We start from the raw sequence: 15,401 nt of genomic DNA on the forward strand, positions 1-15,401 counted from the left end.
GTTTGGTTTTTTTTTTTCCTCAGTCAGATCTCCTGGTGTTAGTATTTGTCTCACCCCACCTCTGCTCTGAAGATGAACGCACTGTTCTTGTTCAGTTTACTGTAACTAAGCTCGAGATTCATGTGGTTCTGATCTTCATATCGGATCGGGAGTTAAGATAAGAAATGTAAATAGTTCAACCACGCTGACTACAATTTCCTACCGAGGGAAGGTGTGCGGTGCATAGGTTTTGAATACATAAAGCTTGTTTCTGCTTTTGGGAGCTACAACTGTGAAGTGTTATACCAGGCAGATGCACTGGGGTGCGCTACTATGTAGAGGAGCCTAGCTGTGCATCACAGCTCTCAACTTTAAAACTCCAGAGAATTTGATGAGAGAGGGATCCACAAGAACATGACAAATGATGAGAGTTCAAACCTTAAGAGAAAAATGGGCTTATTGGTAAGAGAACTTCTTTTTCTTTATTTACTGCTGTTACTTATTCATTAAAATGGCAAGCCTGTTGTTTTCATATGTGGCTGTGAAACGGTGTTCAAAAATCAATTTTATATGTATTGTAGAATTCAGGAGACGTATTGGTAACCATGGAAAAATCATAGGAAGCATGTGTAAAGCTTGATTTTTTAAAAAAAATCACTAGGGAAATTTTACTTTATTTCAGACTATGGTATAGATTTATTTATATAGCTTAAATGTAATACAGGTTAAGAAATATATATTTTTTTAAAAGTTAAAATAAAGAATAGTGACTTGTGTGAAGATACATAATTTCACTCAGTTACCAGAAGGTGGCACACCAGATTCTTCTTAAATACACAAAAGAAAGGAATAATATTAATAGGAATATAAAATAATCTGTATTTAAAGATACTTTAATGTATTTTTAAGCCAAAAATATATATAATTGTTATTTGCTTGGTGAGGTTTATTACTAAGATATGACAAATATGAATTTAACCCATTGTAGCTTTTTATGATTCAAAAATAATTTTTGTGTGTATAGTAAAAGTAGACTTTGAAATAGTATTGCTATTAAGGAGAAGCTGTTTTGAATTTATCATTTAAAACAAAAATACTTGCTACCTACCTTTTGCATAGCAAGTCATTAGATGTAGAATAACATTCTGGATAAGGTTTCTGCCAAGGTCTTTTTAAAGATACTATTAGACTATGACTGATTTAGTTGTGACTTTAATAATGCAATAGTGCTTGTGAGATGACCCAGAAAAATACCAAATCTGTTTATTTTGAAGAAAAAGTTAGACAAAGGTAATGATTAGTAATGTTTACTTTCTCTAAGCTAATAGCAACATAAATGAAATAAATGTAAATAAATTGAATTTTGTGTCAGAGCTCCTCAAACACCTGCCAGCATACTTTAATGTTTTAAGCGTGTTGACAGCATATACTGCAGTGCTTCTGTAGTAGTCTCTATTTTTAAAACTGCATTCCTGAGGCAGTACCAGAAGTATGTCTGTTCATCGTTGCCTTTTGTATTAGCCCAAAGGAGTTAGGTATATGACAGAACTTCACAAAAACAAAATCTTCTCGTTAGGAAACAATACATCTATTTATATGTTTTTATTAATTACAAGCAGTATGAAAATAAGAAAATGTAGTAAATGAACCTAGAAGAACATTAGCCATCTGTTCTCTGAAAGCTTGTGCCATTTGCTTTCTGGTTTTTATGGCAAAACAGTATATCAGCAAAGAATTGAACTTTAGGCTTAAAAAGCTAGAAAATGACAAAGCATTCCAAGGCTGAGTATATATTTACTGGAAAAGTGTTTCCTTGTGTCCAGATTTGTCTAGTTTAGTCTTTTAGATCAGCTGCCAGTAAATGTTGTATTCAATGTCAATCTTTATTCCAGACTTTCTGAAACATTAAGAGAGTGTAGATAAAAACAAATAGAATCTTATGGTTTGCTAGTTAAGGGTTTTTTTTTAAAGTTAATTCACATATTTTTAAATTGTTCTGTGTAGTCTTAACTGTTCAGGATTTATAAATATGGTTTATTAATTTATAGCTAAAATATTTGCAGAGTATGCTTTGAAAATTTTGAACTACATACAATAAAGCCACAATTAACCAGATTTTTTTTTTTTTTTTGCACTCCACTTTCAGGAGACGGAGGCAATTATCTTTAAAACAAGCCGATTTCAAGGATATATTCAAAAAATCAACTTCAGGGTATGTCTAAGGGTCTGCATTTTCTTCTACCTTTTTGTCAATGAGAATTTATTTTCATAAAAAAGACCCTGAGGTACTAGAAGCCATTCAGTCATCAAAGAAACTTTCAATAACGTCTAGGGTACTGTGTTTATTAAGACAAAAAAAGAAATTATTTCATCAAAGAAATACCACACATCATTGTATTGTGCTTTATATTTTCCAATGTGCTTTCACAAACACAAGTTCAGTTGGTTCTCATCACACTGCTGTGAGTCTGGCATCTTCCCTATTTTACGGAGGATAACACGAGAGGTTACAAGTTTGTGGCAGAGCTACAAGCAGATCACACGTGCCCAGCTCTGTCCTCTTCGGCACCCTTCCTCATTGAAAAAGTTTAAAACAAGTCTTTAACTTCTACCCTGTATTGCACAATCAGTGTAACTCAGACTACCTCTGTTGCCTAATTGCTGTACTTCACAGTTTCCCACTTTGCATGTGTCTGTTTGTCCGCCTCCAAATCTGTCCGCCAGCTGGAGACCTTGCTTTCAGACTCTCCCAGACCTGGAAGGGTCTGGAGAGTGGGAGGGCAAGATAATAGCCATGGACAGTGGGGACAGACAACGATTGGTGAGCAGCCAATGCTGATACGCTGAGGAAGGCCAGGCACTGAGACAGAAAACAGAACCTCATTCTGACCGGGGTCATCCTGAGTGGGGGTGGGCCACCTTGACTTTTAAAGCAGGGTTTCTCCGAGTGGAGTAGACCAGGCATGCAAATCAGCTGGATTCCTTGTTTAACATACAGAGTACCGCTTCTCACTTCCAGACTTGTACATGTTCAGTATTCAGCCCAGATGATTCTTAAGCATGCTAAAGTTGGAGAGCTTCAAGGTGTAGGACGTTTTGGATGGACCTACAGTCTGTCATTCAGAGTGAAGTAAGTCGGAAAGAGAAAAATACCGTACATTAATGCATATATATGGAATCTAGAATTAAAAAAAAAAGGTTCTGAAGAACCTAGGGGCAGGACAGGAATAAAGACACAGACATAGAGAATGGACTTGAGAACACGGGGAGGGGGAAGGGTAAGCTGGGACGAAGTGAGAGAGTGGCGTGGACACATGTACACTACCAAATGTAAAATAGATAGAGGGAGACGCAAGAGGGAGGGGATATGACGGATGTATGTATATGTATAGCTGATTCACTTTGTTATACAGCAGAAGCTGACACAACATTGTAAAGCAACTATACTCCAATAAAGACGTTTAAAAAAAAAAAGGTATAGGACTTTTCTCTTGGTATACATCGGAAGGTAAAGAAGAGCCCCTTTTCTCTTGGTAGCATCCAAGTTCCATGTCGAGGCCTGTGGGGGCGGGAGTCAGGCAGGGGTGAGGAATGACAGCTGTTGCTTGCACACCTTGCTATATCTCCGTTGGAGGCATATCACAATAGATGTTGTGCATTTTGGTGATTGCGAGGTATTTTCAATAGGTTTGTGTTCGTTTTCGACTCGAGGAAGATAAAGAGCAGAAACATTGCCCCCAAAAGGTGAAAAACAAGTGACTTTTAATATTTTTAAGAGTGAACCTATCCCAGTTGTTTTCAATTTAATTTTTAATTTTTAAAAACACTAGGCTATCTAGGATTCTGGATGGTTAAGGCTTAACGGCAGCAATATATTTATGCTTACTCATGTTTCATATGTGAATACGCAGTCGGCCCGATTAGATTTTAAGGGATTTGTGGCTGGGGAACATGTGTTCTGTTGTATACTTGTAACATCTAGCAAAGTCATCACTTCTCGGTACTCACTGATGATTGAGCGAATTCAGCTCGCACGTCTTCTCTACAGGTTTTGGTCTTGGCATAGTGAGTGGATTGATTTTGGTGTTTGTGAAGTTCAAGGAGCCTATCTTACACTGTCAGGAACAGCTAATATACTACAGAGGCCTCAGTATAAACAAATGCATTTTAGTTGACAAATGCGAAAACGTGGTCCTAATTAATCAATTGGCTAATGCTTGTTCCCTGTTTAGAGTATCAGTTTAAGCTCCATCTTGCTGCTTCTTCACCCTTTTTGGAATACAAGTTATGTTGGTCTGTGCTTTACAGATCTGAATCTCAAAAACTGTTGATTCTGGAAATCCCTAAACACAAATGTTTTTGTTTACTGGCTGGACAGCATCAAACCAAGTGGCCAGACCCTGTAGTGGAAGACATAAAAATGCTCAACAGTCTCTCAGACTTAGGTCAAGCTGAATAAGGAATGAATGAATAAATATATGCTAGCTAAAGATGTATTTTACTCAAGTGTTGTATACCTTCAGAATTCCATGAGAAATAACTGATTATTGAAAACATATATTTGATTTTGAAGACGTGAAGTGGTTCTGAACTACTGGTTGAAGTAGACAGACTTAGGAAGGCAGTCAGGAACCCCAAATTTAAATTGCATCTAGCTAAAACCTAGGGTCAGCCTAGAAGATGAATTCTGTTTTTCATTCCCTCATGTCAGAATCACATTTACTTTACTTAGTAGTACAACATGAGATAAAGGAAAAGAAAGGATTTCCCCCACTGGACAACCATTGCATCCAAGTAATGAAGTTAGACATAAATCTAAAACAATGCTGTTGTTAGTTTGTAACACATGAACACTTTATATAACATGAGTTAATGATGTCTTCCATCATAGGATTTTCATAATTGCTAAATATGTTTTTGAGGCATAGCAATTTTTAATTGCACACTAGCTTCTGTAATTTAGACTTGCTACCATATATTTGGCATCCTGCAGTATAAATGTTTCTATACCTCCCTCCCTGCCTTTCTTTTAAGAAAAAAGTCTTTAGGGAGTTCCCTGGTAGCCTAGTTGTTAGGATTCTGGGCTTTCACTGCCGTGGCCCAGGTTCAACCCTGGTCTGGAAACTGAGATCCCGCAAGCCATGCGATGCAGCCAAAAAAAAAAAAAAAAAACTTTAGAATTTAAAATTACCCATGAGAAGAGCTCTAAATTAGAGAATGAGAAGGTTCTCAAAATACTCATGAAAATAGAGGTATTGAACTGTTTGCTAAGTCTCTTTAATACCACCATAGTAGGCAGATATCGTAACTCTAAATTATACCTTTAAGGAAACTATTGGTCCCCATGTTATGGCAGTGGGTCACAAGGTTCAAGTTTGAAGTTGAGCCTTTTTTGGACTTTAAGATATTTAAAACAAGATTAAAGCAATTGCATATAAAGGGCCTTTTTCGTGGAAAATTTAAGTAGTGTGGTATAATCTCAGTGAGTCATTAGGATTAGCTTTTCACGAAAGTGTTTGCTTCTGGTTAGCAAAATATTATTGTGATTACCCTAAGTATTTGTAACCAAGATTTACAAATACTCAGGGAGAAGAGGTGGAACGACTTAGGCAATCGCCTAGATCTCAGTTTTGCCTGTAACATTTATGGTGCGCATGTGAATGTTATAATAACTCTTTAGATAAAAGGATATAAATACGATTTTTTCAAGATAGTAGCATTATTTCATTAATTTTAATTGGGATATTGAGGAAAATGTCTTATTCTAAAGGTCTTTCAGCAACTCAGATTTTTGTAAAAAATGTAGGTATTACTGAAAGAATGTATAACATAGGAAATGTTGACTTTCTTTAACTGGCATGCTTTTGAGACTTAGGTATGTGATGTGCTTATTATTTTAAAAAGTTTTTCAACCATTATAGATAAACATTATTAGAAATGATTTACTCTTATCAACATAGTTCATAATTTACAAAAATTAAGATTGTAATATTGCTTATTACTTTGTCTTCACGCACAGTTTGTAGTGTTGCTTCTATAGTTGATGCCACAAAGCAGTGAAACTATTTGAAAAGCTTTATATGCATATAATTTTTAGTCAGTAGAGCCATATTCTTAACTTTTCTTTTGAGTAACACTGTACATTTTAAATAGATTTTTATTTTGATAAGTTTGCAGACTTATCAAACAAACACATCAGAAACTCTAACGATAGTTTGGCTATTTTATTTACCAAATGTAATTTAAGGAGATACTTAGGAAGTTGTTGAGAGACAACTAAACAGTTAAATTATTATTATTTGAGGTGAGAGCAGAGATTTTTCCTTAGAGCAATCCATCATCACTGTCAGTGACGCCTTTATTTTACTTAAGAAAGTATGTGTTCTGGGTGATTTTCTTCAACATATGCTTATTTTTAACAATACAATGTGTATGTTTAATTTTTTTTCATTTTAAGGACTTTATAGCCTAAAATTATCAAATTAACAAATGGATATTCCTTTTACTTTGAACTCTGCTTTTAGTCATAGCAGAATCAATAACAGCATTTTTAAAACTTTTCAGGATATATCCTGGCTTCAGTACACAGTTCTTGTTTAACCACTACTCTGCTTATAAAAATCTCGCTTCCAATCTGCTCAACAAATACTTACTGAGTGCTTTCCCATGTGCCAGGAATAGTGATCAATTAGGAAGATAAAGATTCAGGGATTCCTTCTTGAAGGAGGAGCACGAGTTTGGGGAAGGCATCTCAGGCAGACAAAGAAGCAAAGCTGGAGCACGGGGGTGTCCTAACAGCAGGCCTCTTATTGGAGCCCTGGGTACATTATCCCTATTTGATGATCATAAACTGTCTCTGTAAATGGCTTTTTTCAACAATTTAAAAATGGTAATGCAAAATCATGTATATAGATAGTATGTATGTAAAAATCATTGATTTCCACCATTACCCCTCCCAATACACCCAAACAATTTGATTTGGGGTTTAAGGCTTTTTTTTTTTTTTTTTGGCGGTACACGGGCCTCTCACTGTTCTGGCCTCTCCCGCCGTGGAGCACAGGCCCCGGACGCGCAGGCTCAGCGGCCATGGCCCACGGGCCCAGCCGCTCCGCGGCACGTGGGATCCTCCCAGACCGGGGCACGAACCCGTGTCCCCTGCATCGGCAGGCAGACTCTCAACCACTGCGCCACCAGGGAAGCCCTAAGGCATTTTTTAATACACGGGAATACTTAAGAATTAATTTAGGTTATGCATGTCAAAGATGTATGAAGACTTACTTGGGCATATGGATTTGGGAATCATGTGAACGAAGAACTCAAGGGTAGCCCCCCCCCCCAAAAAAAAGCCATAAAGAATATAGATACTGCAGAAAACAAAAAGAAGAAGGAAGGGCAAGGACTTCTGAATTTCCCATTCAGTGCAAATCCTTTTTTCAGCGTAGTGAGGTTAAGGGTAGTCAGAATCTGTGGATCATTGGGTCCCCAACAGCTGGATCCCTCTTGTTGCCTGCTCAGTCCTTTCTACACCAGCTCCCATCTTAGCCTCATAAACTCATTCATCTGACCCCCAGTTATAAAAGGTGCTACATAAACATCAGGAACCACTACCATTCTGGCTTTCCATTCTCCCTCCAGCCAGTCCATTACCTTCCTCACCCTTACTTTTTTTCTCCTTTGTTCCCCTTACCTTATCAGCTTACTAGCTCCTCTTATTGCTGTTCTATACCTGACTCCCCCAAAGCAAACAAAGAAACAAACAAATGCTTAGTACCCATATTTTCCTTTGGAAATGTTAAAGATCAGAAGAGTATTTCCCTTCACATTACTTATGCCATCATGGCCTGAGGAATTCTCTGGGCATACACACACACATGTGCGTATGTGCCTGCACAAGTGTGTTTTTCTACTTGTTTGTATTGTGAAGGAGATTGTGTACAGTAATCCAAGGCATAGTCATGGTTACAATAATCTATGTAAATTCTTTGTGGGACCGTAAGAGTCCACACAGTTCTGTTAAGGAAATTGATTTGTGAGAAGGTGCTTATAAAAGATGAAATAATGACTTTCCAAAGCAGCTGTCTTTGAGAAATGTCTAGGATTTTCCATTTTGATCTTAACAAGGCTACATATCAGAGTATCTAGTAAGAAATTTTTAATGTATTTGATATTCAATTTCCTAAAACAAATGAAAAGGAGACACACACACACCTAAGTATATATAGCCATTCGCGTGAACAGTTCTATTTCCTGTAATGAGGAGCCCTGAATGTATTAAGAATTGTGCTCTGTTGTCTAGAAGTTAACTTTTTGTATGCTTTAAAGGGTTTAACAGTCCTACTTGGTTGCCATCCAAGTACTTTTACTGATTGGTAGAATATAAACAGAGCACACGATTTGGCATGATCTACAGTCTTGTCTGAGCAACAGGAATAACATGGATCTCCCAGATTAGTCTGAAGGGACATTGTCAGGACTCCAGAAGATTACACAGCGCCTGCTCATACAAACGATGGTTAATGCTATTATTCTTCAGTTGTACTTACCACGGGATTAAGCAAAACTTGCAAGAAAAAGGTAGGTTAGTTCTTAGGGAATATTGGGAAAATATGGAGAAAGGTCAGATATGTGACATATTAGTCAATTCATTTCACGAGATGGTGGTACTGGAGACAAACTGTAGCAGTCTGTAAGCAAATTAAACTTTCATATAAAGTTATTTAGAAACATTTACATTGAGAAAAAAATGAGGCTCTTGGCTATATATTTCACTTTTCTCTCATACTATGACTGGCTTGATTTTTACTCACCGTTTTCTCCCTGATCATTCTTAAACACCTTCTGGAATTAAGATTTTGGAAATGGTCTTTCTGCACACGTTTGTATTTTTGGTGTTCCTTTCCCATGTCTGTCTTTGAGTGTACATATAATTGGAGGAATAAATAACTCTTTGTAGTTCTTTTGAATACATTGAGACATTTGTAGAATGTGGTTCACTTCATATGGAAACAAACATCTTCTGGAACTGTCTCATTGAGAAGAAAGGACAGTAGGGATTCTAGAGCAGGAGTCCTAGACTAGGAGATGGAATTTGGTTTCTAGTTGCAGTTCTGCTACTAGCTAGTAGTGTGACAAGTTAACTTCTCTGGGCTTCAGTTTTTTCATCTATACAATGAGGGTACTGAGCAAGATGATTTGTAAAAGTTCTACAAACCTTCTCTTTCTACTTTGGGAACCAGGGAATTCTGTGTTGTAAGATTTGGCCAAGAATGACTTCTTTCATGGCCTTGGCCAAGTCCCAACATTGTTCTTTATTACATCTCTGAAATACGCATTCACAGGTATTTTTGAGTGATTGATGTTCATACAATGTTTTGAAGAGCTTTTGTGCATGTTGTCTTTCTATCCCATTTTAGGCAGTTGTCCATAATAGAAACCAAGTGTTCTGTAAATGAAATCAGTGTTTCCTGTGATGTGAACGAGGGCTTTTGACATTTCCCAGTCTAAATATTTTTTAAAATTAATTAATTAATTAACTTGTTTATTTTTGGCTGTGTTGGGTCTTCATTGCTGCACGTGGGCTTTCTCTAGTTGCGGCGAGCAGGGGCTACTACTCTTGGTTGCAGTGTGCAGGCTGCGCCACCAGGGAGGTTCCCCCCAGTCTAAATACTAAAGTAGTGGGACCACTGAGCTTGCATAAAATTATATTTAAGATATATATTTAATCATTTTCTTCCTTTCACTCTGTAGGTGAAAACATTTTTAGTTCTGGAATGTAATGGTAATTACACTCCGTAGTTGCTACTAGAGTCGCCATCAGGGTAGTAAAATCTGATTAATTTGGACTCTGCTAATTTGTAATTGGGGCGATTTTACCTGGCTGAAGTTTATTTCTAAACGACGTATGAGGAATGGTGTTGTTAAGCAATTTAAGAGTGTAAAGTATATTTCATGGACTATATTTCTAGTTAAGGGAATTATTTTTAAAGCCTTTGACGTATTGGTTGTTTGCTCATGAGAGAGAATTACAAATGACTTCTAGCAATTTATTAAATCAAAAGAAATGAATATAAATAAATGCTCATCATCAGATATAATGCTTTTCGGGTTTTGGGGTCTTTAAGAGTGTTTAGGATGGGTGGAAGAAAGCAGTCTTTCTTTTCACTTTGAACAAATATTACAACCGTTGGAGTGCTACAAAAACAGGTTCTGAACATTAAGTCTAAGAGATGATTTGGTGGTATTGGTTGATTTCTTTGGAGCCGAACGAGATTAGACCAAGAATATGTTGGTTTTTTGAATCAGTTGATTGTTCGTAGTAGAATAATAACTTGAGAACCTTTGCAATAAAGTGATCTTCGCCTGTTTTGGGAGGTTACCCTCTTGGAAATTTGGAAAACTCTACATTCACCCTATTTCCCCCTCATAAATATTGAGTCGTCTTCACAGATAAAGACTCAAAACACTTAACTACCTTGGTTTTACATAGGTTTGGGGGTCTTTGTTCTCAGAAGGAGAAGTTACATTTGCAATTGCTACTTTGTAATATTTTCATAAGCTGGAAAGTGATTGAAGTTTCTCTCTAAAATGGCTCCATATAGCTAATTTGTAGCTGTTTTATATTTTCAAATGTTTGAGAATGCTTCAGGACTTTGGAATGAGACATTCCAAACTTGCTTGATGAGTGTGTGTGTGTGTGTGTGTGCGTGCACGCGTGCGCGCGTGTGTGTATTGTGTGTGTTTTCCTTCTTGGGGTTTCCAAGAAGTTACCACTGCCAATTGTACCTAGGACCTTTTTGCTCCTTAACTATTAAGATTATTATACAAATCCTTCTAATGTAAGATATTGACTACAGTTTATTTGTATTAGTGGCACTTTTAAAAAACTTTTAAAATGTATTTTGGCCACTAAGATATTGATAAATATTCCTTTCTCTGATTCCTTTGAAGACTTCTGTGAGACAGTTTTTGGCGGGGGGGGGGGTACTGAAAAGAGTTGGAAATATCATTTAACCCTTTAAGTTGCTTGACTGAGTTTTTGTGCAGTGTTTTTGTGTCTGATCGATTGAATAAAAATTATTTGTGAGGTAGTGATGGCTGAGACCTATTTAGTATTTAATAAAGTTTATGCATTACTGGTCAATGTTTCAAAATAAGCTTTCTCTCCTTAGGTATGTATGCGTGAATGTATATACTATGTATACATATATGTTGGATTTCATAGGAAAATACATTGTTGAATATTGATGTGTTCTTGAAGGTACTTGTGATTACCTTAGGTGATTTCACGCTGTATTCTGGTATATGAAATTACGTATTTTGCAATTTTTGAAAGCAGTGTCTTTCTTACAGAAATAATTACCTGTGCTTTTTGAATACAAATGAGAAAGGCTCTTAGGGACTAAATCTCAATCTTTCAAAAACTGGGAATCGTTTGGAAAGAGCATATGAAAGCCAGCTACTTAAGTTGAAAGCACAAGCTTATTGTTTGAATATACACTTGAAAGTAAATATGAGCTTTTCATCACTGCGATGAGTTTTTAAAAAGGTAGCGGCTTTCATGTCAATGGCGGTCCTCCTTTATTAAGCTTGCATTTGATGAAGATGGGTAATTCGGTTTTTAGGTAGAAGGTGGAAGGACGCATTGAGGGTAGATATTTAGTGATGGCGACTTGCCTACATCAGAAATAAAATTCTTCAACCTGAAAATAAAGAGTTCAGCATAATACCGGTTTATCCTATTTTCACTTCTTTGAATTGTGTAGAAAGTGTGTGAGTTTGGTGCTTTAAACAGAAACTTGAAACACCCAGTCGCGTTCTGGGCATTTACAACGCTATTTTCTGGCAGTATTTTAAAACAATACAGATGAAGCCTCTATTTGCCGTTACTTTCATGAAATACGTCAACCTCCCTTTGACGGCAGCTTGAATTTTTGATCCTCCTTGTCAGTTACTAACCCCTAGAGGTTACCGGACCCGCCGCTGAGCTCTGGAATGGTCCCTGCTGGACACCTGCTTGGTGTCTCTCCTCTAGGCAATTTGTGAGCTGTTTGGGGGCGGGGGAGGCGTGAAGGAGGGTGAAGGGGAGGGAAAGGGGGAGAGAAGAAGGGGAGGGCAGCACTGAATTAGATTGTTGATAGCGTCCCTCCGAGGACTGCTATTAAGAGCACGCTATTCTGTACTTCTCTGCTGCAGAAGACAGAGTGATATTCGTGTTAGCACACAGCATGTTGTAAATGTATGAGATTTTTGCTCATCCTGGCTTGGAAATAAGAATAGGGAAAAGAGAGCAACTTGAATCAGAAGCTACTAGAAGAGCGTGCAGAGTTCTGCAGCAGTTTATATTTGTTCTTACATTTTGCCTTCTTCTAACTGGAAAACAGAGAGACTGGCATTTTTTTTAAACGGGCTCTTCCCATAATGGCATTCTTGTATTGTGTGGCCAGAGCTTGCACAGGAGGAAAGCAGGCTGCCGAATTTAGTCACTGATCTCTATTAGCTGTGGCCTAAGGCTATGCTGAGGTTTATATCCCATTTGTATTGTTGCAGCTCAAAAGAAGAATGTTCAGAGGATGACAAGTGTATTCTGAGTAGGTATGTTGTTTCATTTTCATATGAAACCCGTCTATTTTTTTTTTTCCTGCTACTATTGGTCAGAAATCAGGTTAATAGGTGCAGAATATAGTGCAGTGCTGCAGTATCCCTGTTAAGGTAGAACAATGGTAATGCAAGCTTAAAATAATACCAAAAAAAAAAAAAAAAAGAACCACCCCAAACCCTAGCCGCTTTTATCAAATAAAGCTGCATTGTGTGGTATGCACAGTGCAGTCTTTTCAAAAAAATTATACTGCAGTCAACGCTTTCCTAACGAGGTGGCACTATTGTTGAGTTCGAACGATAGAATCATCATTTGCTTTAGGGGACAGGAGGATTTAAAGGAGGTACCTTGCAGCCCTATTTTACAGATTGGAAGCATCGGTTTAAGGGCACTGGCAGAATCGTTTGCTTGTTCTCCGCGGCAGCCACTGCTGTGTCAGTACAGTGTGGAATGGAAGTCATAGTTGGTAGTCTGTTATGGAAACGCTGTTTACTGTTATTGTAGTACCGTGGTGACAACATGCCATTGAAATGGAAAACGAGCTCTCCTGCTATCTGGAAATTCCCAGTTCCTGTGCTTAAAACATCCAGGTCAACTCCACTTTCTCCAGCATACATGTAAGTGAGAGAAAATAGGATATTAAAGTGGGATTTCATTCATGAATCAACCTTGTGACAAAAGGGGGTAGAAAATCCCAAACAGCAACATCCAAAACCCCACAAGATTAAAAACCTCAAGCTTGCTTACATTTAAATATATTGGCATGCCCACATTTTACCATTGTTTTGGTTTTCTAGGAGTTTATGTTTCTTTTCATTTAAAGTGCCTAATAGTAATGTAATTACTAAGATGAAAGTCTAAAGGTATATCTAAGGAATTGCAAAAGGATAAACTTTTACATTGGTTGGATGTTTTGAATTTTTGTGTATCTGAAATACTTAAGATGACTTCTTTTGTGTAATGGCACAAAAACTGCTTATGATTGATGTTGATGTGTTAAATATGGAAATGCTTTCTATAATTTTTTGATGAATTTGAAACATTCAGAGTTAACACACTGATCAGAAAATGAGTCTTTTATTGAGGACTTGATACTTGAGTTCTGTATGAACATTAATAAGTTTGATATTATATCTTTCTCAGTTTTATAATTCGAGTTCTGAAGTATAAGTTTGAATTTGTGCAAATTATAGTTCTATGAGTAGTTACTTATATACATGGAGTTGAAAAGTGTATTATACAAATATCTATTTTAGAAATTTATTTTAAGTAGATATGTACTGAAATATATTGGGACGTCTTTCTAGAATTTTTGAAAATCTTATTTTTTAAATTTGCAAAGTGTTGCTTTAAAAACAAAATCTGGGAGATATAATAAAATATTCTTTTAAAGTATTGTCTGTGATCTTTTTTTAGTAGAGGAAGGAGTGAGGGAAAGCTGGACTTTTTTTTTTATTAAATAATTATACGAGAAAAGCTTTTGAGTGAAAGCCTGTCTTAACTGTAAGTGTTCCCTTTAAAATATTTTTCAGTAGGACAGATGTGGAAAATTCTTCCCGCTTTAGGTCCATTGTGTGTTTAGAAATCTGGTGAGTTGCCATTTTATTACTTAGTTTTTGTTTTATATGAGGTTCAGATGCACAGTGGTATCTCTCTGGTTCTTTGAAAGGCTTTCAGCTGCTGAGGAAGTGTGCTTGTGCTCTCAGTCCAAAAGAAGCAATTCCCGGGAAAGCGAGGAAAAATGAGGACATTTCAGAGTTGAATCCTGTCATCATTTCATTTTCAGATTATTTTTTCTATTCCTTCTTAGAGATGCTTCAGGTTATTTTATCTGGGTGTTAAACTCTGTTTCCTATAAAGTTAAAATTTTAAGTTATATTTGTAAAAGAAAAAAGAAAAAAATCAGCTCTGTTTGTTTCTCAAAAGCTGCATTTGTCAAAAGTGCAAATTAATGGAGGTGACAAGTTAATGGAGCTCCTTCAAATAATTCGAGAAAATGAGATGTGCCTGTTGACTTTATATATCTTAGCTGGTGAGAAATGACCAAAGATTTACCAAAAGCAACTTCATCATCAAAACAAAACATACACACCCCAAACTAAAATCAATAGGTTACAATTAATAATGGTTACTAATGATTCTAGTATTCCTACTGCATTTTACTGTCCAAAAGATCCAATTTGTAGCCCCTGTTGCAGCTGGTTTGCTACTTTTTAGAGATGATTAAAAAATACTTACATTTTTTAAATCCATACTAGCCACAAGCTCAGATACAGCTTAATACAACATCTTTAATGAACCACTTTCTTTCTTTTAAGTCCTCACCTCTTTGACCTGGTGATATGAGTGAATTGATTTAGATGAGAGAAGCCAGAAAATGTCATAGATCTTGCACGTTGGCATTGAGTGTTGGTAGTACACATATGTAGAATGGAAAAGTATATTTGAGGAGCTGGTGTTAGTCTGGACTATTTTGACATTGTGACGGTCTGTATTGTTAAATTGGCCTTAACTTATTTTTTTAATAAATAAATTAATATGAGGTTTAAAATATTATGTAAATATACACAGAGAATATATGTTAAATATAGGAAAAGAAGACTAGCTTGGGGAGTTTAAATCAAGTTTTAAATAAATTGTTTCGTTTTTGACTGATTTAGAGTTCATTGCCTTGCTGGGCCAGAAATAAAAATACCACGTTTAACATGTTGTTCTCATCAGTGCTTCCTTATATTCCATAGCACTTCTACACACAGATGATATTTAAGTTGAGCATATTTTTCACTCAAAAACTGTAAAGAGCAAGTTAGAATCCTGGGTCAAGTAA

General features: G+C 36.5%; 1 protein-coding gene across 11 annotated transcripts in view; it reads left to right on the forward strand.

Moving 5' to 3' along the window:
• The window catches only part of KLHL13 (kelch like family member 13), a 186,737-nt gene that overhangs the window by 113,534 nt on the left and 57,802 nt on the right, over positions 1-15,401 (forward strand). For 3 of the 11 annotated variants that reach the window (XM_067722564.1, XM_067722563.1, XM_067722565.1), the window contains one exon: positions 2,126-2,191. The exons of 4 other annotated variants lie outside the window; for them this stretch is intronic. In XM_067722564.1, the coding sequence (XP_067578665.1) occupies positions 2,126-2,191 (66 nt within the window). Of the gene's footprint in view, positions 1-23; positions 442-2,125; positions 2,192-12,143; positions 12,571-12,824; positions 13,192-15,401 lie in introns of those variants that run through there. 4 more of the 11 variants (XM_067722566.1, XM_067722568.1, XM_067722569.1 and 1 more) reach the window with 4 other exon arrangements.

The sequence above is a fragment of the Pseudorca crassidens genome, chromosome X (assembly GCF_039906515.1).
Source record: "Pseudorca crassidens isolate mPseCra1 chromosome X, mPseCra1.hap1, whole genome shotgun sequence".
NCBI classification, from domain to species: Eukaryota; Metazoa; Chordata; class Mammalia; order Artiodactyla; family Delphinidae; genus Pseudorca; species Pseudorca crassidens.